Below are 26,092 nucleotides of genomic sequence, written 5' to 3'. Positions count from 1 at the left end.
AGAGGAGTTCCTTATAATGGAGATGTTTAACTAGCTAACGTTATTCGGCTTACAAATGAGTCCTTGATACTGTAATCATAAACCATTATGTGGCCACAAACAACAAAGGTAATGTATTAGAATAATTGGATTGCGTGCCTTCAATTTCCCTCTAGTATAAATGGAGATTTTATGTTATATGCCTGGTCACTGCAGACTAGACCACCACTTACGATCATTTAGCTACTGACAAGACACCAAGCTATGAGAATCTTCTCAAATTACACCATTTGAAATGGTTAGTTTATCCAAACAGCACATCCTGTCTTTTAGTGCTAATCCTTAATAGCAGAGCTCCATACTTAAGAGAAGCTGGAAATGCATCGACCTGATTTTTGATGGCTTTCACGACCGTATGACATCCGTACGAACAATGTACGCGTGCCACCACAGGGAACCTGATCGTAAGTGCAAGGCAACATATCTCATAAACATTTGACCACCAGACAATGAAATTTGTATTTTTATTTACGTAAGATAGATGGGTTTTTATCCAGTGCTTATTTTTGATTTGCTTTTTAAAAAATAACATGGGATTATTTACTACCACTGTAGCAGCCCTTGGCATTAAGAACAACAGTAGAGAGTCTCTGATAGGTACATATGCATTTTATTCCTCTTGAACACTGGACATCAAACACCATACTCTGTACATCAAGCTCCATGAAAACTAAAGAAAACATCCATTCCATCATCTGTAGCCGCTTATCCTGTTCTACAGGGTCGCAGGCAAGCTGGAGCCTATCCCAGCTGACTGCGGGTGAAAGGCGGGGTACACCCTGGACAAGTCGCCAGATCATCACAGGGCTGACACATAGACACAGACAACCATTCACACCTACAGTCAATTTAGAGTCACCAGTTAACCTAACCTGCATGTCTTTGGACTGTGGGGGAAACCGGAGCACCCGGAGGAAACCCACGCGGACACGGGGAGAACATGCAAACTCCACACAGAAAGGCCCTCGCCGGCCACGGGGCTCGAACCCAGGACCTTCTTGCTGTGAGGCGACAGTGCTAACCACTACACCACCGTGCCACCCCCTAAAGAAAACAAAACAAAAAAAAAATTCACATAACATGGTTGTAAACAGGGCAGCATGGTGGTGTAGTGGTTAGCACTGTTGCCTCACAGCAAGAAGGTCCGGGTTCGAGCCCCGTGGCCGGCGAGGGCCTTTCTGTGCGGAGTTTGCATGTTGTCCGCATGGGTTTCCTCCGGGTGCTCCGGTTTCCCCCACAGTCCAAAGACATGCAGGTTAGGTTAACTGGTGGCTCTAAATTGACCGTAGGTATGAATGTGGGTGTGAATGGTTGTCTGTGTCTATGTGTCAGCCCTGTGATGACCTGGCGACTTGTCCAGGGTGTACCCCGCCTTTCGCCCGTAGTCAGCTGGGATAGGCTCCAGCTTGCCTGCGACCCTGTAGAAGGATAAAGCGGCTAGAGATAATGAGATGAGATGAGATGAGATATATATATATATATATATATATATAAAACGGAGCACCCGGAGGAAATCCATATATATATATATATATATATGGATTTCCTCCGGGTGCTCCGTTTTCCCCCACAGTCTAAAGACATGCAGTTTAGGCTAATTGGTGGCTCTAAATTGACAGTAGGTGTGAATGGTTGCTTGTCTCTACGTGTCAGCCCTGCGATGATCTGGCGACTTGTCCAGGGTGTACTCCGCCTCTCGCCCGTAGTCAGCTGGGATAGGCTCCAGCTTACCCTGCACAGGATAAGTGGTTATGGATAATGGGTGGATGGATATGAGTGTGCAGCCACCACTTTCAAGTCAATTTTATTTGTATCGTGCTTTTAACAATGGACATTGTTATAATGCAACTTTACAGAAATCTGCATATAAAATTTTTATTTAAATTTTTAAAAATGTACTTCAAATCAGAAGATTATGAAAGCGATTTGAAAACAGAGTTAACCCAATAAAAAGAGCCAAACTGAGGTAGGATATCTAGTTCATGTCCAGTAGCAACATTCTAATCCTCCCCTCCTCCCATGTAACTACTAGTAACATGGCTAGTAAGTTTGCGAACACAAAGGTATATAATCGCGTAAGATTGCTAGCTGACGTTGTGGTAGCTACTTGTGTTACATTACATTTAATGGCATTTAGTAGACACGAAGTACAACATACCCAGAGCTGCCTGGGGAGCAGTTTTCTGCTTGGCCTCCGAAACATGTACAGGTTCTTTGGTGCATTAATGGCATTTAGCAGATGCTCTTATCCAGAGTGATGTACAACATACCCAGAGCAGCCTGGGGAGCAATTAGGGGTTAGGTGTCTTGCTCAAGGGCACTTCAGCCATTCCTGCTGATCCAGGGAATCAAACCACGACCTTTTGGTCTCAAAGCTGCTGCTTTAATCATTAGACCATGGCTTCCTTGTTGCTATCTTTCTTTTATTTGGCTCAGTGTAATTTTAAGACATATAGCTGCCCTCTGCTTGCATTCTGTTGGTCTCCTCACTTGCATAAGGCTGGGCAATGGAGAATTCATATTTTGAAACAATGTATATCATGATATATTTTCTCTAAAATTGATGAAATTCTCTGTCCAAATCAACTGCATGCATGTCTGCATGATTGTTCTGTGGCATACCTGACACATGACTGTTTTCTGGTCAGTGTCTGATTTGTTGTACCCAAACCATGCCGAAACGACAGAAGTACCGTCCTTACCTCGTCTTTTAGTTGGGCTCGTGTCTGTTCTGTGTCGGAGTGTTGTGGGGAGTTTCGCTCTGTGTCACACTCCTCCTCCATGCTTCTTTGTGTTTTTGTTACAGCACACCACTTGTAGATCAGCTGTGTAAAAGTAGCTTTCATGACATTGGGAATATACACTCACCGGCCACGTTATTAGGAATACCCATCCACCTGCTGTTTTATGTAGTTATCTAATCAGCCAGTCCCTTGACAGCAGCACAATGCATAAAATCATGCAGATACAAATCAAGAGCTTCAGTGAATGTTCACTTCAAACATCAGAATGGGAAAAATTGTGATCTCAAAGTGTGACTTTCACTGTGGCATGGGTGTTGGTGCCAGATTGAGTATTTCAGAAACTGCTGATCTCCTGGGGTTTTCACATACAACAGTCTCTATAGTTTACACAGAATAGTGCGAAAAACAAAAAAACATTGAGTGAGCGACAGTTCTGTGGGTGGAAACGCCTTGTTGATAAGAGAGGTTGGAAAAATGGAAAGATTGGTTTGAGCTGCCAGGAAGGCTATAGTAACTCATAGCAACTCTTTACGACTGTGGTGAGCGGAAAAAAATCTCAGCATGCAACAGCAGAAGACCACATTGGGTTCCACTCCTGCTAGCCAAGAAGAAGACTCTTAGAATCAAGACCAAGTTCCTATTAAAGTGGCCAGTGAGTGTAGATGGTATAGAAAAATATCTGTCAATAGACAATAGCTCAAGCATTTATGGGTAGATGTCACTTGTGTACTCCACTTGCTCCATTACAATAATGGCCCTTTTCCACTACCCTTTTTCAGCTCACTTCAGCCCGACACGGCTCGCGTTTCGACTACCTCAGAACAGTACGACTCAGCTCGCTTCAGCCCTACTCAGCACCCAAAACTCGCACGGTTTTGGAGTAGGGCTGAAGCGAGCCAAACCGAGCCGAGTGGGGCTAGGGGCGTGAGGAGACACTCCCCTGTGCACTGATTGGTGAAGAGGAGTGTCCTCACGCGCCCCGCGAGCACGCTGGGATCTGTAAACACCGTAAACCCGGAAGAAGAAGAATTACGAATTACGAGAATTTCTGAAGCCTTATGCGCCTCGCCTCATCTAGATGCTCTTGCCAGTATCTGTTGGCGTTGTTGGTGACAACAAGCCACAGCACCAAGACCAGCAACACTAACGACTCCATGTCCTCCATGTTTATTGTTTACTATCCGGGTCGTGAGACTACCGCTTAAAAGGCCACTGATGTCACTGTTTGCGCCGCCTAACGACATCACGTGACGTCCACCCACTTTCGCTAACTCCACCCAATGTGTCCACCCACTTCCAGCCAGCACGGTTCAGCGCGGTTGTAGTCGAAATGCAACCCCAACAGCCCCACTCAGCTCGACTCAGCCCAACTCAGCACCGCACGGCTCAGCCCAACTCAGCCGCATTGGTAGTGGAAAAGCGGCATACTTTACTTCCAAAGTATTTGCTTATTAGCAGCACCAGCTAAATTACCGTTATCTAGTGAGCGCCATCCCCCGTTCCTTCTCCCATCCAAATATTCACCCATTAACTGTTGTAGTCTTTCAAATTTTGCGTCAACTTCAAAGATACAGAATCTGTACATTTGTAAGCTTGAGGTGAGTTTGCTTGTGTAGGCTCTGTTAGCTCCATCTCTCTCTGGCTCACAGTGTCACTGAAAGGACAAAAACACATAAATAGGGTGGCAGTAATAACACCCAGACGAGAATCATCACACATTACCTGCCAGTGTAACACCACCCTCCTCTGTGGCAATGGCCGACCCCTGACCATACCCTCACTTCCACAGTAATGCGCCATAATCTTTGACTACTAAAGCGCCCAAATTTCCCTTTGGGATAACTCATTCAATTTCTTTTGTGAAAATTTTTTAATGATTTAGCTCCAATATTGTGCATTTGACATGACACTGATTTTAGCACATTTATGAAGTACATTTTGAAATTAATTTGGTTGTGGTTTGTTTTCTACGGACAATGACGACTCATTTTTGGATGCTCATGAAACATGGAAGAGGGAAAGTCAAATAAAACCATAAATACTAAATATGAAGCCAACTACTGTTTTTGTCCATGGATGACATAAATCACATTACTGTATTCTATTCATCTTTTGTTCTTAAAAATTATGTATGTGTTAGTTTTTGATCTGTCTGTACCAACAGAATTGACAAAGTATGAGCTAGGAATGTAGACCTCTGCCACCTCAGAGATTCTACGTCACGGATCGATCCGGGAACAAACAGTCACTGACACAGACGCAGCTGTTCAGAGATGTTTCTCAGTTTATTGTAGGACAAACATGAGCATATATTCACATTCAAGAGTGTGCTATAGCTAGGTGATTGGATGATGATGATTTAATTGATGAAGCTAAGTTGTCTATGTAAAACATAAATGGGTGATGAACCATTACATCACTGGTTTAGACTACACTACTGTATGAAAGAAGAGAGACATTACAGTGGTGCTTGAAAGTTTGTGAACCCTTTAGAATTTTCTATTTCTGCATGAATATGACCTAAAACATCATCAGATTTTCACACAAGTCCTAAAAGTAGATAAAGAGAACCCAGTTAAACAAATGAGACAAAAATATTATATTTGGTCATTTATTTATTGAAGAAAATCATCCAATATTGCATATCTGTGAGTGGCAAAAGTATGTGAATCTTTGTTTTCAGTATCTGGTGTGACCCCCTTGTGCAGCAATAACTGCAACTAAACGTTTCCGCTAACTGTTGATCAGTCCTGCACACCGGCTTGGAGGAATTTTAGCCCATTCCTCCGTACAGAACAGCTTCAACTCTGGGATGTTGGTGGGTTTCCTCACATGAACTGCTCGCTTCAGGTCCTTCCACAACATTTCCATTGGATTAAGGTCAGGACTTTGACTTGGCCATTCCAAAACATTAACTTTATTCTTCTTTAACCATTCTTTGGTAGAATGACTTGTGTGCTTAGGGTCGTTGTCTTGCTGCATGACCCACCTTCTCTTGAGATTCAATTCATGGACAGATATCCTGACATTTTCCTTTAGAATTTGCTGGTATAATTCAGAATTCATTGTTCCATCAATGATGGCAAGCCATCCTGGCCCAGATGCAGCAAAACAGGCCCAAACCATGATACTACCACCACCATGTTTCACAGATGAGATAAGGTTCTTATGTTGGAATGCAGTGTTTTCCTTTCTCCAAACATAACACTTCTCATTTAAACCAAAAAGGTTTATTTTGGTCTCATCCGTCCACAAAACATTTTTCCAATAGCCTTCTGGCTTGTCCATGTGATCTTTAGCAAACTGCAGATGAGCAGCAATGTTCTTTTTGGAGAGCAGTGGCTTTCTCCTTGCAACCCTGCCATGCACACCATTGTTGTTCAGTGTTCTCCTGATGGTGGACTCATGAACATTAACATTAGCCAATGTGAGAGAGGCCTTCAGTTGCTTAGAAGTTACCCTGGGGTCCTTTGTGACCTCGCCGACTATTACACGCCTTGCTCTTGGAGTGATCTTTGTTGGTCGACCACTCCTGGGGAGGGTAACAATGGTCTTGAATTTCCTCCATTTGTACACAATCTGCCTGACTGTGGATTGGTGGAGTCCAAACTCTTTAGAGATGGTTTTGTAACCTTGTCCAGCCTGATGAGCATCAACAACGCTTTTTCTGAGGTCCTCGGAAATCTCCTTTGTTCGTGCCATGATACACTTCCACAAACATGTGTTGTGAAGATCAGACTTTGATAGATCCCTGTTCTTTAAATAAAACAGGGTGCCCACTCACACCTGATTGCAGTGTTTTCGTTAACAGTGACGATGACGAAATGATTTCGTTAATGCACCTTTTTTCATGACTAAAACGAGACAGTGATGAGCTAAACATAACTCTTTGATCACGAAAATATGATGAGACGTATCTGTTGTTTTCGTTGACGAGACGAGACGAAAATGTTAGTGGGTTGGCTATAGGAATATAAAAATGCATGGCGTTTCCTCCAACGGTGCGTGCAACCTGTCTGCCAAATGCTGAAAATATCAGCAATGCACTGCATCCTGTCCTTGTTTGGCCATGCCCACCAGGCGCAGTGCACACCGGGGCAGCCACACAGTTCATGGACCATGGTGGCGGCAACGCCAGCACAAGGGCTTGGTGGGCGGAAAAGACGCGATGATTTATGGACATACTTTACACATAATCCAGCAGAAAATAAAACGGAATGCCTTGTAGTGGAAGACAGAGGTACACGCTGTGGCTATAAACTACGTAGCAAGAATAGGACCAACCTCAAGAGGCATCTAAAGGCTCACCATTTCTGCGACGGTAAGTTAACGTTACAAGAAGTCCTGTTAACAGATCATGCATACGTTTGCTAGCTGTGGTTAATGTCACTCAACAATCGGGCTGTGATGAATTTCCTATGAAGTTTTCCAAAACACCGTGATCTGGCGAAAATGAACGGGACCGCTAGCTTCATGCTAAAGTTGGCTTGGTTAAGCTAACTTAAATTCAGTTAACATGTCATGAGTAAAACTTGTCCTGCAGGGATTTTTGGTGGGACAGCAACTGAATGCTTTGTCATATATTGACCCATATTTGAGTTACTGTGAAACATACGGGGGGAAATGTAGCTTTTCAGACCTGTTGCTGTGCCTTAATATGTCTAAATGAACAGCAGCACACCTGGCTACTCTAACGTTAGCAGCATGTTTAGCCATCATATTTATATTAACGGACAGCGTGGTCATCTTCTAGTTGTGTGTTCATCATGACATGTTTGTGCTCTATCAGCGCATTGCGACATGTTAAACGGAGGCAGAAACACGAGTCTGTGAACAATGGAGTATAAGAAACTAATTTCAGGGAGGTGTCGTGACGCATGACTTTTTTCCCATCAGCGGGGGGGGGGGGGGTCTAGCCTGGGCCCGCCCATCCTAAGTGTGACGCAACACGAGGGCCTGTTGCGAGCTTAGTCTGGCAAGGCAAGCTATCTCCAGCTCTTCCAAGCTCCCGAAAAATCGGGAGCCAATCAACTTTGAGCATCTCCAACGGCCCTGGGTAGAGGCGTGTTCAAGGCAGTGACGTAGTAGAACTGCGACCGGAAGCCATAGATTGTTTACAGAATCTATGCCGGAAGCGCTTCATTCACTAGAAACATTACGAACATGGAACAGCGGCAAGCCTTTGACACAGCGGTAGATGCTGTATTGAAAGCATTCAACGGGAAGTTCTCATTGAAAACGGAGCAAAGAGCAGCCCTGGAGGTATTTATCTTCTTCCTGTTACTCAAGCAGTTTCCGTCGCGTCACATACGTCAGAGGAAAGAGTGATGTGATTGGTTTAAGCTTCGTCACAGCCTTTTCTGGCTTCGACCAGTAGCAAACTGAGGCATTTCAGGGAGGCGGGTCAACCACGCCTTTGGGAAACGGTTGGGTTTAATATCTTTGCCAGACCAAATGCTCGCAGAGCTTTGAAGTCATGTTAGCCAGACTAGGGGGAGTCATGACACCTCCCTGAAATGAGTTTGGATGTCTGTAAACCAATCAGGATGCTCTTTGTCTAGCATGCGCTACATGAACTGGTACACACGCAGACTCTCTCGCTCTCCCTCGCGCACTCCGTCATATGCGCAATACAGACATTAATGTTTCACGTGCACGCTCTTGCTTGCTTGCTCTAGATTCCGGGAGATATTCTCCAATTTGTGGGCATCAGGGAGCCACTATCAATATGCGGGAGACTCCCAGAACTTCCGGGAGACTTGGCATGTCTGCACTATACAGTGTTTATGTAGAGAGCATGCACACTTCAATCAATCAATCTTTTGTTTCAGTTACATATAAACATATAATAGACTACACGAGTCTGCAAATAGCGCACTGCTAATCAAGGCAGACTCATGTTTACAAAGAAAAAAAATATTTAATATGAATTAATATGGTGGCACGGTGGTGTAGTGGTTAGCACTGTCGCCTCACAGCAAGAAGGTCCGGGTTCAAGCCCCGTGGCCAGCGAGGGCCTTTCTGTGCGGAGTTTGCATGTTGTCCGCGTGGGTTTCCTCCGGGTGCTCCGGTTTCCCCCACAGTCCAAAGACATGCAGGTTAGGTTAACTGGTGACTCTAAATTGACCGTAGGTGTGAATGTGAGTGTGAATGGTTGTCTGTGTCTATGTGTCAGCCCTGTGATGACCTGGCGACTTGTCCAGGGTGTACCCCGCCTTTCGCCCGTAGTCAGTTGGGATAGACTCCAGCGACCCTGTAGAACAGGATAAAGCGGCTAGAGATAATGAGATGAGATTTAAATATGTATGAAAAAGATAATAAAACATACTTGACAAATTAACAACTATTTGGTAACAAAAAGAAAAAGAGGAGACAATACTTGTTATTCGATATAAAGGTACAGTAATATATCATTCAATAACATTGAAAAAATATATATATATAGAGAGAGAGAGGTATACTTGTCATACTGATAATAATAATTCATGCATGGTATTAAATAATATTTAAAGTTAAAACTAAGATAAATATATCTTAATTATATATATTAGGCGGCACTGTTATTGGAGCCTAGCTCTGTTGTGTTTGCCTTGCCATTTATTAAGTTTACTAAGTTTTTTATTACATAATTTCATTTTATATCTTATTTTTATTGTTAGTTTATTTGTGCAATGGCAGAAACTTAATAAAAAAAAAAAAAAAGAAATAAAGTTATGTAGAAAGAAAGAGTTTGGAGATGTCAACATCATATCCATATCTACTTAAATCAGAAAAAAGGTGGTGTCTGACTTTTTTCTTGAACGACAATTTAGATGAAGATCTTATAGAAGTTGGAATCTGGTTCCATACCCTAACACCAACACGGGAAAATTAGTTCTTTTGTAGATTTGTACAAGAATACTGAGTATATAAGTTCTTGGAGTAAGATGACCTAGTGTTATAAGAATGGATACTAGAAATAGAAGAAAATAATTTACAAATGTTTGAGGGTGCACTTTGATTAAGAATGTCATACATTAATTTAGAAATACATTCATAGAAAAGAAGATTTACTGGTAAAATATTGGTTTTGGAAAACAATGGAAGGGCACTTTCTCTATTATCAACAAAATGGATTAATCTTAAAGCTCATTTTTGTAGGATTAATACTTTGTTTATATGAGTTTTACAAACCTGTCCCCAAGAACTAAGACCATATGTTAAATAAGGTTGAAATAGAGAGCGATATAATGTCTTAAGGGTATGTAGTAGAATAAAATGTCTAAGCTTGGCCAAAAGGCCGACAACCTTGCTTATTTTGTTGCAAATAAAATCAATATGAGGCTTCCAAGAAAGATTGTCATCGATTATTAAACCCAAATATTTGACATACTTTTTACTTTCAAGTGAAACAAGTTTGTTTTGAGACACTGTTTTGAGAGTATGTTATGCACAACCTGTCAACCTTGATTACAATTTCCTATCTCTGTATTGGCCTAATTTAATGTTTTAAAGTAATTATTTTTTCGACTAAAATGAATGACTAAAACTGGACTAAAACCCTTTTAGTTTTCGTCGACTAAAACTAGACCAAAAGTGTCAAGGATGGAATTGACTAAAATGTGACTAAAACTAATAAGCATTTCATCCAAAAGACTAAGACTAAATCAAAAATGGCTGCCAAAAACAACACTGCCTGATTGTCGTCCCATTGATTGAAAACACCTGACTCTAATTTCACCTTCAAATTAACTGTTAATCCTCAAGATTCAGATACTTTTGCCACTCACAGATATGTAATATTGGATCGTTTTCCTCAATAAATAAATGACCAAGTATAATATTTTTGTCTCATTTGTTTAACTGGATTCGCTTTATCTACTTTTTAGGACTTGTGTGAAAATGTGATGTTTTAGGTCATATTTATGCAGAAATATGGAAAATTCTAAAGGGTTCACAAACTTTCAAGCACCACTGTATGTACCATTACGTCACCCATCAGGATCATAATCTTATGAAAAGAGGAAAGGCATCACTGGTCAACATAACCTTCATTAAGCAGAGAACAGAATGTGTGAGTGAAGATAAATCCCAAGGATTTAACTAACCAAAACAAGATGCACTCAAAACAGCCTGTACCAGTTTCAAGCATGCCAAACAGATATTTTTATCACAATGGAACACTGGTTAGTTTTTGGAAAAAATGTTTTCCCAAATTCTGTCGATTGACTACCTGCCCTTTTCTCACCCCAAGCGTGACATCATTAGCCATATAGTTGATGCATAAACATGGTTAGTGGAGCTAGCAAAACTGTTAGGTTATACATGTAACCATGTTCTATGAGCTCCGGATAACCACCAACCCTCTAACCAGTGTTAAAGTGAACACCAGTAAGATGTGCTCTGATACAGATTGTAACGATATGGATATCGTGATAAGACCACAAATAGAAACAGTCCCAGCAAGAGACAAATTAAACATGAAACTAAACTTAATGCAGTTTGAACGTGTACTATTAATTATTTACTATGACGCCACAGGCAACTTGCTGTACAAAATGTATCTAATGTTGAATGTTACCACCTATGTGAGAGATAAAATTAGCCAACAGAGCTGGCTTTGCTAAGTCTATGGACCTTTAGAATGGCAGTCAAGTGGCACAGCAAGTGTTGAAACATCACCCCTGGTGGTCAGACTGCATGATGCACCGCAAGTGAATACTAATGATACTATTGCTGGGAACTTTGGGATGTAGGTAGTTAAAAATAATAATAAAATAAACATTGCTTGTGGAGGCGGCACGGTGGTGTAGTGGTTAGTGCTGTTCGAGCCCTGTGGCTGGCGAGGGCCTTTCTGTGTGGAGTTTGCATGTTGTCCCCGTGTCCGCGTGGGTTTCCTCCGGGTGCTCCGGTTTCCCCCACAGTCCAAAGACATGCAGGTTAGGTTAACTGGTGACTCTAAATTGACCGTAGGTGTGAATGTGAGTGTGAATGGTTGTCTGTGTCTATGTGTCAGCCCTGTGATGACCTGGCGACTTGTCCAGGGTGTACCCCGCCTTTCGCCCGTAGTCAGCTGGGATAGGCTCCAGCTTGCCTGCGACCCTGTAGAACAGGATAAAGCGGCTAGAGATAATGAGATGAGATGAGACATTGCTTGTGGTTTCCATAGAAAATCTTTCACAGAAGATTATTACAATAAAGGGTTGAATATGGGTAATATGAAGAAAAATGTCATTCAGAGTCATGATATCTCCATGGGTTTCCTTAGTCTGGTCTATTTGAATCACTAAAATCTAGAAAATGAATGTAGCTTTATGTCGGTCACATCTTACTGTAGCTATCATACAGTTCATGTAGATCACCGTTCACACAGGGACATAAAAATGATGTCAATTACTTTTGTGTTTAAAACAATTCCATATGAGGGATTGGCAGTGTTTTTCCTTTCACATGCTTCAAACTAAAATATCAGAATTGGTTGATTCGACTGATTTCCCTGAAATAAATATTTGATTGTTTAGATGTGTGCCTGTTGAGAGATACCCAGTACCTATTGAGACATAACCCATTCCATTTCTCTGCTTTTAAGGAGAGTTTATCAAAGCTCTCTATGAGTCGGATGAGAACTGTGAGGTGGATCCATCGAAGTGCCCCAGCAGTGAGCTGCCTGAACACCAAAGCAACTTAAAAATGTGCTGTGAGCTCGCCTTCTGCAAGATCATCAACTCCTACTGGTAAATTCAACTCAACAATCCAGACTTTGTATATGCTGAAGAATTTTGGTCTGTGTGCTGAATTTTAGACATACATGAAACGTTTTGTCCTGGAAGAGAGGACAAGTAGATGACCATTTCATAGAAATGGCAGTGGCCTGGCCGATAAATGAGGTCAATTTGTTGAGCCTAGAATATCGTTGTGGTTAATATATACAGTACTGTGCAAAAGTCTTAAGCTAGCCGCACACTATGCCGATTTTCAGCGTACCGAGCCAACTGAAGTCGCGAGTCAGGCGTAAAGACTAGTTTTCGATGGTACCGACTCATCTCACAGCCGATTCGAAAAACTAATCGGGAGCCAGACTGATCGGCGAGAGTCGCTAGCAATAGCCAATCATATCTTTCGCATATAACACGTGACATCATTAAACACAATTTCTAGCGCGAGAAATACGTGTTGGTAGCACCTAATGCAGGTATATACTGTAATTCCATAGACTGAAGCTTTATCCATAGACACAGTGGGCTGGAAAGCCACTCTGCTCAAGTTGTGTGGCTGAATTCCAAATTGCTTTAACTCCCCTATATAAGTGCACTATTTACGGTTGGAAATAATAGCTCATGCAGCCTAGATAGTGCGCTACATATTCCATGTTGTGTCATGTGTAATTCAGCCTGTAGCATCTTCAAGTGTTGGATTTAACAGTAACTATAGCCAATAGCCAATCACAAAGCTATTAAGTTGTCATGTGTCGCTTCAATCGTGACTGCACTCGTCAACAGTCAGGGGATATGTGCGTGCCCTGTCGGGAGTCGGCTCTGAAATGGGTTGGTTCGGTACCGCGTGGATTGCCGTAGTGTGCGGCTAGCTTTAGGTATATGTAAAGAAATGCTGTAGACCAAAAATGGCTTAAAAATAATGAAATGAAATGTTTCAACATTAAAAAAAAACACTATAAACATCAGTAAGCCATAATAAATGAAACAAAGTCAGTATTTGGTGTGAGATGACCCTTTGCTTTAAAAAAAAATAGTAGTCTCAGGTACAATTAGTGCAGTTTTATGCGGAAATGAGCTGTAGGTTTTACTGAGCATCTTACAGAACCAGCCACAGTTCTTCTGGACACTTTGACTGTCACACTCGCTTCTTCATTTTGCAGCAAACCCCAGTAGCCTTCATTATGTTTTTTCTTTTGTAATCTGAAAAGTGGTCTCTTATGTAATATGTTGCTCAGATGCAAACATTTTTTTTTCTGTAATACTTAATTTTGTTCTGGAAAACGAACGTTTGGAACTCTAAAATGTTTTTGTACTGACTCAATAATGTAGAAGTCATAAAATAGAAATCGATAACCAAGTTTGTATGGAAAGTAACAGGGTGCCTAAGACTTTTGCACAGTACCATATATACAGTATTCCCACATTTATTGACTTAGCCACTGATGTTTCTCGGAGGTCGTCATCAGCTTGTCATTTCCTTCTCAACTTGTGATCAAAACCTGCATAAACTCATGGCTGAATATTTCTCTTCACTGACTTGAGCCAGATAGGCAAACATATGGGTGCATGTAAATCCATCAGCAAACATTTTTGACAGTTGTATGCATGTATAGCTCCAATGATGCCATCTTTCCATCATATTTCAGCTACAGTATTTTGCCTGCATTGTCACTGTTCAGATCCTCAAATCTTCCCCTTCTGGTGATTTTTTTTTCCCCTCCATTCAAACCATACATTTAAAAACTTTTTTTCTTTCTTCATATTTCTCATTTCCAATGGGAAATGGACTATGAGGGAATTCAGGATGTGAATGCTTGTAAAGTATGAAACAGTTTGTTTTGTGGAAAATGTATTTAAAGAAAAGACTTGTTTTTGTTTCATTTTATTATTATTTATTATTATTATTATCTCAAAGTGGCTATGAATTGAACAGATGATACACAGATTTACACTGGTTATGAAAGCCCCTTATCCTGCTTTCCATTGATTTATTTCTCTCCTATATTTTGTGTACTTTCTCTCAGTGTTTTTCCACGTGAGCTGAAGGAAGTGTTTTCCTCATGGAAGCAACAGTGCCATGCCCGGGGGAAGCAAGACATCAGCCAGCGACTAATTAGTGCCTCACTGTTTCTGCGCTTTCTCTGTCCAGCTATCATGTCACCATCCCTTTTCAACCTCATGCAGGAATATCCTGATGACCGTACCTCACGCACGCTTACCCTCATCGCTAAAGTCATCCAGAACCTTGCCAACTTCACCAAGTATGCAACGCACTTCTGCATGTTTTAAGTATTTATATTTGTACGGTTTCAAATTCTCACATATCATACTGGTCTAGAACTAAATACACTGCAACCTTGTTCTAACAGACTCTTTTAGTACGAACTTCAAAAAAAAAAACCATCACTAAGCCATGCGCTCCTCTTCCCCCCCAGAGACAAATAATTAATCAAGTCTGCAGTCAAGTTAACAATACGTGTTAATTCTATAAAACAAAGGCTTAATAAGCCTCACTTAGGTGTCAGTCGCTAGCAGTTATCGAGAATGGCAATCATTGACTTGATTCCCTTCAAAATCCCTTGAAAGAACTTTATTTTAGCAGCTAAAAGCAGTTTTACTCAAGTCTTTACTCGTTAAGCATTGTTGTCATGGCTACACGTTGTCACGTCCACACGCTTGGCACGCTGAGCTCTAAGTGCTCACGTGCGTGCCATTAGGGCTAATTATCATGAACCTGTTACAGATTAGAGCACAATCACAGCACGTGCTTATAAGGACTCCCTAAATGCACAGACTTTGTGAAGTATATGCGCTGTACCGAGTGTCTCACATTACCAAGCCTTTGTGCTGTGTATTGTTTTACTTGCTTTTTTATTTTGGACTTTGCCTTTGTGATTACCTCTGATATTCTGTTTGTGCCTCACTCAACTATTGCCTGTTCCACAACCCTACCTTTGTCTTATGTTTTTGAACTGTTTGCCTTCCCGTCTTTAAATAAATGTCGGCCGTAAGGCACTTTTTAACCCTTTAATTGACAGCAAATGCCCAGGACACAGAAGGATCACAAAAACAGAAGTTTAAAAAAATATATATATGCTTTATTTAATAAATAAATAACTAAATTGTCCTTTAAAAATAGCACCAAGCTACGAAGAAGAAAAAAATAAAAAATGAACAAAATAAAATTGTCCCATCTCAGCAGTGCACAGTCCGCGCAAAGAGGAATCCCAGTCCCAGAAGCGCTGAAATCGTGGAGAAGCCTGGTGCGCGGGGAAGCCCTGCGTGTGACGTCACAGCTCCGGCGTCCAGGTAGCAGCGGGGGATTCCCGAAGACGTCTGTGGCTCGCCCGGAGTCGGCGCACACCTCGGGCAGTAAAGGAGGAAGCGTCAGACAGTGCCAACATACACAACAACAACAAGGCAAAAACAGCAGGGAAGGAGGAGTCTTACATCCCTTTGCCCTGTCGTTAGCGAGCGTTGAATTAAGTACAGTTGTCTCCAGATTCCTGTTGGCTAGGTCGCGATTTCCTAAGTCCGCAGCCGACGCACCTCGGAAGGAAGGCAGCAAATCAGGGAAACAGCACAGCACAGGCAAAGAAAAACTGGAAGGGCACACACACACATACACACAGATATGCTCACGTTCCTTTAGAAGGACGTAACGGGCGTTGAATACAGCTGCGGTCCGGTTCGTCGTCCCTCAGGTTCGTTCCTTCATCAGTCTGCCCGCTGATCTTCCACTGGTAACTGCGTGTCTGCTGCGGCGTCCGATCCCTGCCGAATCTCTCGTAATACTGAAAAGGTCCCGTTTTTATACCCCACCCCTTCGTCTTTCAAGTGCTTCGATAGGTCAGGTAATAATTGTCCAGACAGCTGGTTCATCTCAAGCAATTGGAGGATATTAGAGAGCCGCAAATACAAGGTCAGTGTGGGTAGCAGTCAACTGGCAGCACCGGTAAAATCACAGCAATCAACCAATTATGTGAGCACACCAAAATCACAGGAAGTCTTAGGCCAAGTTTACATTAGACCGTATCTGTCTCGTTTTCTTCGCGGATGCACTGTCCGTTTACATTAAACCGCCTGGAAACGCCGGGAAACGGGAATCCGCCAGGGTCCACGTATTCAATCCAGATCGTGTCAGCTCCGGTGCTGTGTAAACATTGAGATACGTGGATACGCTGTGCTGAGCTCTAGCTGGCGTCAGCATTGGACAACGTCACTGTGACATCCACCTTCCTGATTCGCTGGCGTTGGTCATGTGACGCGACTGCTGAAAAACGGCGCGGACTTCTGCCTTGTATCACCTTTCATTAAAGAGTATAAAAGTATGAAAATACTGCAAATACTGATGCAAATACTGCCCATTGTGTAGTTATGATTGTCTTTAGGCTTGCCATCCTTCCACTTGCAAGTAGTAAGTGATGTGCGCTGGGATCACACACACACACAGCGGCTCAGTCCCGAATCACAGCTTGTGCACTTCACTCGCGCGCTCTGTGAGCTGCGCAGGGCCGGAGTGCGCACCCTCCAGAGGGCACTCACTGTTCAGGGCGGAGTGATTTGGAGCGCAGGATGCCTGCGGAGCCGAGCGTATCCGTGTATTGGTGTTGCTGTGTGCACGCAAATCGTGTATTGGTGTTGCTGTGTGCACACTAATCGTTTTAAAAACGTTAATCTGATGATCCGCTGATACGGTCTAATGTAAACATGGGCTAAGTGACACAGCAACCCAAATAAATCACAGCAAGCCAAATAAATCACAGCAAACCGTCAGCAAAAATAAAAGTAAGATCCCCACACAGCAAGAGGCTGACATAAACACTCTTCATGCAATTACATCCATCATCCGCCCCCATTACATGACACTCGTAAACGTAAGACAAACTTCATATCTTGGACTGTCTAAAGTATGGTGAGAAAGCAACGAATTTGTCTAAAGAATATGGTATCCCAAAAAATTCAATTTCAACTTGTAAAGAAAACAAGCTCTGAGACTTTGTCCATGACTGCAGTCAACATAATGGGCTGAAAAGAAAGGAGATGCGGGAAGCAAATGACAATGTGACTTATTTCCTTTACTTTGTAAATATGTAACTGAAATAAGCATAAATATAAATTAAACACAGTTGGTTTTGTTTTACATAAGAGTGCATGTCTGGTGTGACAAGTGGGTCCATTTGAGTATTACGAACTTTACGGTATTACGAACTATTTGGATGTCCCCAAGGAGTTCCTTACAGCGAGGTTGCAGTGTATCATGGTGGTGTTAATTTCTGATTAATACATTCTAGAAATGCATTCTTTCTACAGACCTTTCAGAAATTCTTAAAGTGTAAAAAACATGTTTATAAATCCCATGTTGTCCTCAGGTTTGGCAACAAAGAAGAGTACATGGCCTTCATGAACGATTTCCTGGAGCATGAGTGGGCAGGCATGACCCGCTTCCTGCTGGAGATCTCCAACCTCGAAACTATCTCCAACACACCAGGTTTTGAGGGATACATCGACTTAGGCCGTGAGCTCTCTCTGCTGCATGCCCTGCTGTGGGAGGTGGTGTCGCAGCTGGACAAGGTACAGAACTGTCAGTTAAGGTACTGCAGCAGTACCTCTGGAAACTTGTATTTGTCAGGTCTTTCTATTTATTCAGTTTATTTTATTTTTCAAATCCACAACTCACCATGGTCAAGAAGAGGGCATTTTTTTCTGTGGGAGGGGTCTCAATTTGTCTAATGATTGTACACTTTCTTTTTTATTAATTTATTGAACTTCTCAAGCGGTCTTTGCAGCCCTACTCATGTTTGGACTACGTGCCAAATGCTAGAGCATGGGGATGTGTTTGTTTGAGGTTTTCCCCATTGAACTAATTGTAATGCACTGACATTTTCCTCCAATTCTTAGCTTTCATATTGGGTATGATTTGTGAATTCCTTGTTTTCGTGTTTACATTTGTACACTATTGCATATAAGACAGGTTGCAGTATGTTGTTGGTTAAAGTGCTCATGTAAACAGGATCAAAATGGGTGGTACATTCCTGGTTCCCACACCTCTAACCCAACTCTAACCCCTGCTGGTCTTGGGCCTCAACCTTGTAGCCTGATTATGTTTTGACTTCATTAATCCTTCCCTGTGATATGTTTACCTTTGGTCATTAGCCCTTCCTACATCACACACATTCAGACTTGATATTTGGCCTTGATGCATGCACTGCATTTTACCTTTCAATCCCACCATTTAATTGATTTATTTTGGAATGGCTCATAATTTTTGTAAGCATGTGTTATTTTTTCTATTTATTCTTAATTTTATTCTTTTTTTTTCTCTGTGTCCTCATCCCCATCTTCTGCTTTCTCTCTCTTTTCCACCTTCTTCTGTTTGCTCCTTCCATTTTTCCACCCGACACAATGCGTCTCCATGGTTCTGCTGTACCACCACCAATGCATTATGGTGTCTTTTGGCCATCTCCTTCCTTAAACTGCTTGGGCTGAAAAAACACTTCAACCCCAGGGTGACAATTCCTTCCTGCAGGCGACGGTAGCCAAACTGGGGCCTCTGCCACGTATCCTGGGTGACATCACACGTTCACTGTCCAGCCCCACACCAATCCAGCAGCAGCTCAGACGTTTCCAAGACCACGGCTCCACCCACAATATCACTGGCAGTGTCTCTTCAGGACTGCAGAGGATATTTGAGGACCCAAACGACAGGTAGATAACCTTCTCTCTAAGCACATCACTGCTTCTGCTACTGAGATTTGCCAGCCTGAGAGGATTTAGAATTGTGTTTAATAGCTTACATATGCCATGGCAGCTGAGCAGTTGGTTTTCTGTGAGCCTTATGGGATTTTCCTTATGCTTTTTATTTTTCACAGTGAAATTCAGAATGCCAAATCTCCAGTGCAAGAACATACAGAAGTTCTGTCACGTGGAAAGCCCCCTTTACTGTCCCAGCAGCCATCCCTGCACAGCATGAGCTTCTCCGACAAGGAGCGAGAAAGCCACCTTCCTAATGGGCGGAGCATCTCCCTGATGGACCTGCAGGACTCACACCTTCTTCATGAAGTCCCACCGAGAATAGGACGCGTAGGTTCCCAAGTGTCCATCGGTCCACTGCCTCCCCCTGTTCTTCACCTTCATCACCACCATCCACAGCAACAGCAGGCCAAAGTGGTCACGCTAAGGGAAAACATACCTCAGAGTGCACCACAGGTCCGCCGGCCTCTGCAACCATCTTTAAGCCAGCAGCGCAGCCTACAGCCACTCTGCTTTCAGAACCCTGTATACCAGCTAAGCAATATGCATGCACTGCGCTCAGCTCAGACGCCACTTCAGGCCCAATCCAGCTCAGAGAACCTGAGCACAGCAAGCTCGCACAGTGCCAGCCCCAGCACTACACCCAGGAAAAGGATGCCCTCCACCACCAGTATCGAGGAAGAGGAAACACCTTCTTCCTGCTGGCATACAGGCCTCGTTGATGCTCAGTCAGGGCCACAGGTACTGGCTATAGCCAGGCAGAGTGGTGCAGGGACAGCACATATTGTAAAGGTGGAACAGCAAAGTAGATCAAATGGAGGGGTGCCACGCTCACTGCCACATAGCACCTCACTACGCAGCAGCAGCAGTGTCAATACAGACCCACAACAGCAAAGTGAAACTAGCTCCAGACAGCAGTCGATCTGCTCACGAGACAGCCCCATCCACAGCAACAGAACGAACAGACAGGTATGCACATTCATTTGGATCTACATTATATGGCCAAAAGTATGTGGACATCTGAGTATTGAACGTTCCATTCCAAAACAATGGACGTTAATGTAGTGTTGCTCCCCCTTTGCTGCTATAATATCCTCCACTCTTTTGGGAAGGTTTTCCTCTAGATTTTGAACTGTGCTGCTCTGGAAATTTGTGCCCATTCAGCCACAAAAGCATTAGTGAGGTAAGGCACTGATGTCTGGCAAGAAGGTCTGGCCCACAGTTGGTGTTCCAGTTCATCCCAAATGTGTTTTACTGGAGTTGAGGTCTGTGCTCAGTGCAGGCCACTTGAGTTGTTCCACATCAGCCTTGTAAACCATGTCTTTATCAACCTCAGTTTATGCACAGAGGCATTGTCATGCTGGAACAGGTTTGGGCTTAGCCCCATCATTCTAGTGAAAGAAAATCTTAATCCTACAACATACAAAGACATTCTGTCAATTGTCACTGTTATTCTGATAATTGTTGGGTGTTTCCAACTCTGTGGCGGCAATTTGAGGAAGCCACTCATATGGATGGTATTGTCAGCTGTCCACATACTTTTGGCCAAAGACAGTATAGATATTCAGTTTACAAACACACAGCCATGACTCAAGCAGCAGTACAAACATGCACACACAGACCAGAGACCAGTCTCAGTATAAACCTGGAAGGTGTGGTTAATAGTTTGGCAAAATAGAACAACTTCACCTTACATGATGGGTTATGCTGGTATACTGTGGTGTCCCAGTGTTAGCAGAACAGAGGTGAAGGTCTCTGCCAACCTGTGAACCTTGGCAAACCATGTCTTCATGGACCTCACTTTATGCACAGGGGCATCGTCATACTGGAACAGGTTGGGGCTCAACCCCTGAGTAAAATCTCAATGCTACAGTATATAAAGACATTCCAGAAAATTGTGTGCATCAAACACTGAGCAACAGGTTGAGGAAGACCTACATTATGAGGTGCTGGCAAAAGTCTTAAGCACACGATACAAATTTTGTTGTAGATGTTTATTTGAAGAGTGTATTAGTGAGTCGGTAAAAAAAAAAAAACACACAACTTTCCAAACATTACTTTTTCAAAACAAAATGTTAAATGTTGTAGAAAAAGGCATGATTTTTTTAACCATCATATCACGTTATATAACTGACCTTTTTTAATAAAGGCTGCTGGGTTTTGCATGCAGAAAAAAAGAAGTAAGGGGGACGGTCAAAGTCAAAGACAGAACTGTGGTAGATTCTTCAAGATGCTTAGTAAAACAAGCCAGACAGTTTCTTTATAAAAGTGTGCAAATTGTAAAAATGCTTCATTTTTATTTTTGAAGGAATCTTTGCTTTACAGCAGGGGTTCTCAACCTTTTCTGCTTTGAGGCCCACCTATTCATACTTGTAACGAGTCGGGGCCCATTAAAAAAGATCCTGTAGCAGTTCGTAGGGGTGGAGCACAGAAAAGACGGCAGGCCAGAATTAAGTTCCACGAGAACCTCTTTATTTTATGTCTTTTCAGACTTTAGATACTCTATCTATCCACACACACACACACACACACACACACACACACACACACCAGTCGTCTGGTTGGGGAGAGAGATTCCTTCCTCTGCTCTCTCTCTCTCTCCTTATAGGGCGCGGTCACTGGGGAAGACACACCAACACAGATTAACCAACATCAGGTGCAGTGATTCTGCCACTTACCTTCCCTGACTCTGCCCTCCGGTCACAGACCGACACTTGACCACGCCCCCGCTGCCACAGATCCCCAATTATTTTGGCTCATCTATTCTATTAGAATCTAATAATCTATTGTAAAGTGTATTAATGGGATGCAACATCACTCCCTGTTACAGATGGGAGCCCAGGAATTAAATAAATGCAATACAAATAAACTGTTTTAATTGTAGGTATTGTATTTAAAACCGTATGGATGTGCCAGAAGCCAACATAAAACCATGCATGCAGGGCATTCTCAGTCAAAAGGGATTAATGATCCAAAAGTGGAGTCTGGGTGATTAACACAAGAACTTATTGCCATGTTTGTGTTCAGCAAACAAGCAAGTTATTAAAACCAAGAAGTACACTCAAAGGAAGTGGATCTAGAAACCACTCAATGGGATAGATCCTTACACACTAACAAAGGAGGATTTTTCCTATGAGTTGGAAAATTATCCATCTGTTGAGTTCCCTGACATCTCAAACTACCTGGTGCTGCAGACATCATTCTACACGGACAAACAGATGAAAACCTGGAAGAGCATGGAGGCGTACAACTTTTTATATGTGGCTGGGTTAAAGAGCTGGGGATCAGGACACTAAGATAGCTGGCGGTAGATGGATCTAAGTGCAGGAAGAGTGTTTATTAGCAGGTGTGATATTTACAAAAGCAAAACAGAAAGCAAAATATTTAAACAGCGTTATAAACATGGCTCGAAACAAACGTGACAGTGATGACGATAATACGTCGCAAAGCCTCTGTAAAAACAGTGTCCGTATCTGTGCGTGCTGATTGCGCTCAGTATCAGGTGTTTCCTATAACGACTGGGTCCCAAGCGCGTGCACAACGCACTCCGCGAGCACGTGCGGCCGCTCGAGCTGCACCAGGCTCAAGCGCGCAAAGGCACGACAGTCAAGTGTTCTCGTGCTGTGTGACCACAACTTTTAGCTCACGTGCATATCGCTATGCATCGCCACCGAAATGCCTCATTTTCATCGATAACCCATCACAAAGCATCACGAGCTGTAGTGTGCCCGTAGCTTAACGAGGCGGATGTGACGTCGGCTGCAATCCAACAATTGTACCCTACTACAAATAAAAATTAACTTCAACTTGGAAAAAAAATTGTAGCCCACTAGATGGTGCTTCGCGACCCACTAATGGGCCGCAGCCCAGTGGTTGAGCAACACTCCTTTACAGCATTTCTTTGCATGTGTCTAAGACTTTTGAATAGTGCTACATACAGTATATATATTCAGGTGTGTGTGTATATAATATTTGCAATATTGTGTGTATGCAGGTGCACACTCCTGTCGAGTCGGTCACCATGTCTCCTGTTGAGCGGACAGCAGCGTGGGTGCTAAATAATGGCCAGTACGAGGAGGATGAGGAGGAAGGCCAGAGCAAGAAGGAAAGCAAGCATGTGGAGAAGGTACCTGCCAAAGCATCAAGAGACAAAACTGCTCCAATAAAAGACCAAAAACTGAGTTTTTCCAGATATGATAAATAGACGTGACTTTTGCAAAAGAATGTTTACTTAGTACTGTATTATGACACTAAACCAACTGTACAGTAAATCATGAATCACTATAATTTCCACCCCTATATGTATGAAAATGTATATCTAATGTTTTCCTTTCCTTCTTACTAACTATTCTTAACACATGGTCCCTCATGTAGTATGAGCAAGAGATCACAAAGCTGAAGGAGCGGCTGCGCGTGTCTGGCCGCCGTTTAGAAGAATATGAACGGCGACTTGCGGCACAAGAGCAGCAAATGCAGAGGCTGCTGTTGGAGTACAAGACTCGCCTGGAGGACAGCGAGGAGCGCCTGCGGCGGCAACAGGAGGAGAAGGACAGCCAAATGAAGAGCATTATCTGCAGGTATGTGTGTGTGTGTGTGTGTGTGTGTGTGTATACTGAAAGCAATGCAGAGTGGATGTCAAACTCAATTTCCACCTAGGCCACTCTGGCTTATTTATGTACCCTCAAGGGCCACAGGTATTTAACTTGGAATAAATACATGTATTATGTGTGTATATTATGTATCTGTTAAGAGCAACAGAAGTAACTCTTTTTGTTTGCACTGAATGATTACATGTGTATTATTGATTAACAGTTTCAGTTTCTTCTGTTTTTCAAATATCAAAATATTCAACATTAAAAATATGTATTTATGTGCCTATCATACCTGGAGTCTCATTAATTAAAGTGTGTGTTGAATAAGTTGTACATTTGTGCACAGGAATTGCCAATACGCACATAAGAAAATAGGTAATTACAAAGTGGGCATTGAGAAATCCCACACATCACATTCCTAATTGATGTGCTCATGCACTTCCATGCTCATTGGCATAACCCCCGCCCCCCACCCCCAAATCTCCATATATAAACAACTGCCCTTTAAAAATCCAAGCAATCAGCTCATGGCACTGCTTGTTACAGACGATATAAAGCATATCTAAGAAGACAGACTTCACCAAGAATGAAGTAGAATTGCTTTTGCATAAAGTCAAAGTCCCTCCAATGCCAGGACCTGGTCTTCCCAGGCAGTCTCCCATCCCAATACTAATCAGGTCCTTAAAGGAACAGTCCACCGTACTTCCATAATGAAATATGCTCTTATCTGAATTGAGATGAGCTGCTCCGTACCTGTCCGAGCTTTGCGCGACCTCCCAGTCAGTCAGACGCAGTCAGACGCGCTGTCACTCCTGTTAGCAATGTAGCTAGGCTCAGTATGGCCAATGGTATTTTTTGGGGCTGTAGTTAGATGCGACCAAACTCTTCGGCGTTTTTCCTGTTTACATAGGTTTATATGACCAGTGATATGAAACAAGTTCAGTTACACAAATTGAAACGTGGCGATTTTCTATGCTATGGAAAGTGCGCACTATAATGACAGGCGTACTAACACCTTCTGCGCGCTTCGGCAGCGCATTGATATCTGAGCTCTGTATCAATGCGCTGCCGAAGCGCGCAGAAGGTGTTAGTACGCCTGTCATTATAGTGCGCACTTTCCATAGCATAGAAAATCGCTACGTTTCAATTTATGTAACTGAACTTGTTTCATATCACTGGTCATATAAACCTATGTAAACAGGAAAAACGCCGAAGAGTTTGGTCGCATCTAACTACAGCCCCAAAAAACACCATTGGCCATGCTGAGCCTAGCTACATTGCTATGAGGAGTGACAGCGCGTCTGACTGCGTCTGACTGACTGGGAGGTCGCGCAAAGCTCGGACAGGTACGGAGCAGCTCGTCTCAATTCAGATAAGAGCATATTTCATTATGGAAGTACGGTGGACTGTTCCTTTAAGGTGCATTGGGCGGCGCTGATATCCGTTTTTGTAGCCCTCAGCCTCTCACCTATTACAACCCCGATTCCAAAAAAGTTGGGACAAAGTACAAATTGTAAATAAAAACGGAATGCAATAATTTACAAATCTCAAAAACTGATATTGTATTCACAATAGAACATAGACAACATATCAAATGTCGAAAGTGAGACATTTTGAAATTTCTTGCCAAATATTGGCTCATTTGAAATTTCATGACAGCAACACACCTCAAAAAAGTTGGGACAGGGGCAATAAGAGACCTGTTAAAAAGTTAAAGGTACAAAAAAGGAACAGCTGGAGGACCAAATTGCAACTCATTAGGTCAATTGGCAATAGGTCATTAACATGACTGGGTATAAAAAGAGCATCTTGGAGTGGCAGCGGCTCTCAGAAATAAAGTTGGGAAGAGGATCACCAATCCCCCTAATTCTGCGCCGACAAATAGTGGAGCAATATCAGAAAGGAGTTCGACAGTGTAAAAGTGCAAAGAGTTTGAACATATCATCATCTACAGTGCATAATAATCATCAAAAGATTCAGAGAATCTGGAAGAATCTCTGTGCGTAAGGATCAAGGCCGGAAAACCATACTGGGTGCCCGTTATCTTCGGGCCCTTAGACAGCACTGCATCACATACAGGCATGCTTCTGTATTGGAAATCACAAAATGGACTCAGGAATATTTCCAGAGAACATTATCTGTGAACACAATTCACCGTGCCATCCGTCGTTGCCAGCTAAAACTCTATAGTTCAAAGAAGAAGCCGTATCTAAACATGATCCAGAAGCGCAGACGTCTTCTCTGGGCCAAGGCTCATTTAAAATGGACT

The 26,092-nt window shown here is 42.7% G+C and overlaps 1 protein-coding gene across 6 annotated transcripts in view; it reads left to right on the top strand.

Annotated features, from left to right (window-relative positions):
- rasal2 (RAS protein activator like 2) overlaps nt 1–26,092 on the top strand; it is a 168,558-nt gene that overhangs the window by 127,981 nt on the left and 14,485 nt on the right. For 5 of the 6 annotated variants that reach the window (XM_060931035.1, XM_060931044.1, XM_060931010.1 and 2 more), the window contains 7 exons: nt 12,352–12,496; nt 14,503–14,739; nt 17,851–18,052; nt 18,987–19,186; nt 19,351–20,200; nt 23,226–23,357; nt 23,606–23,808. In XM_060931035.1, coding sequence (XP_060787018.1) covers nt 12,352–12,496; nt 14,503–14,739; nt 17,851–18,052; nt 18,987–19,186; nt 19,351–20,200; nt 23,226–23,357; nt 23,606–23,808 — 1,969 coding nt within the window. The remainder of the gene's footprint in view (nt 1–12,351; nt 12,497–14,502; nt 14,740–17,850; nt 18,053–18,986; nt 19,187–19,350; nt 20,201–23,225; nt 23,358–23,605; nt 23,809–26,092) is intronic. The other variant, XM_060931017.1, reaches the window with a different exon arrangement.

This window comes from Neoarius graeffei, chromosome 1 (genome assembly GCF_027579695.1).
Source record: "Neoarius graeffei isolate fNeoGra1 chromosome 1, fNeoGra1.pri, whole genome shotgun sequence".
In the NCBI taxonomy this organism is placed as follows: domain Eukaryota; kingdom Metazoa; phylum Chordata; class Actinopteri; order Siluriformes; family Ariidae; genus Neoarius; species Neoarius graeffei.
This window is presented reverse-complemented; position numbering and strand designations above follow the sequence as displayed.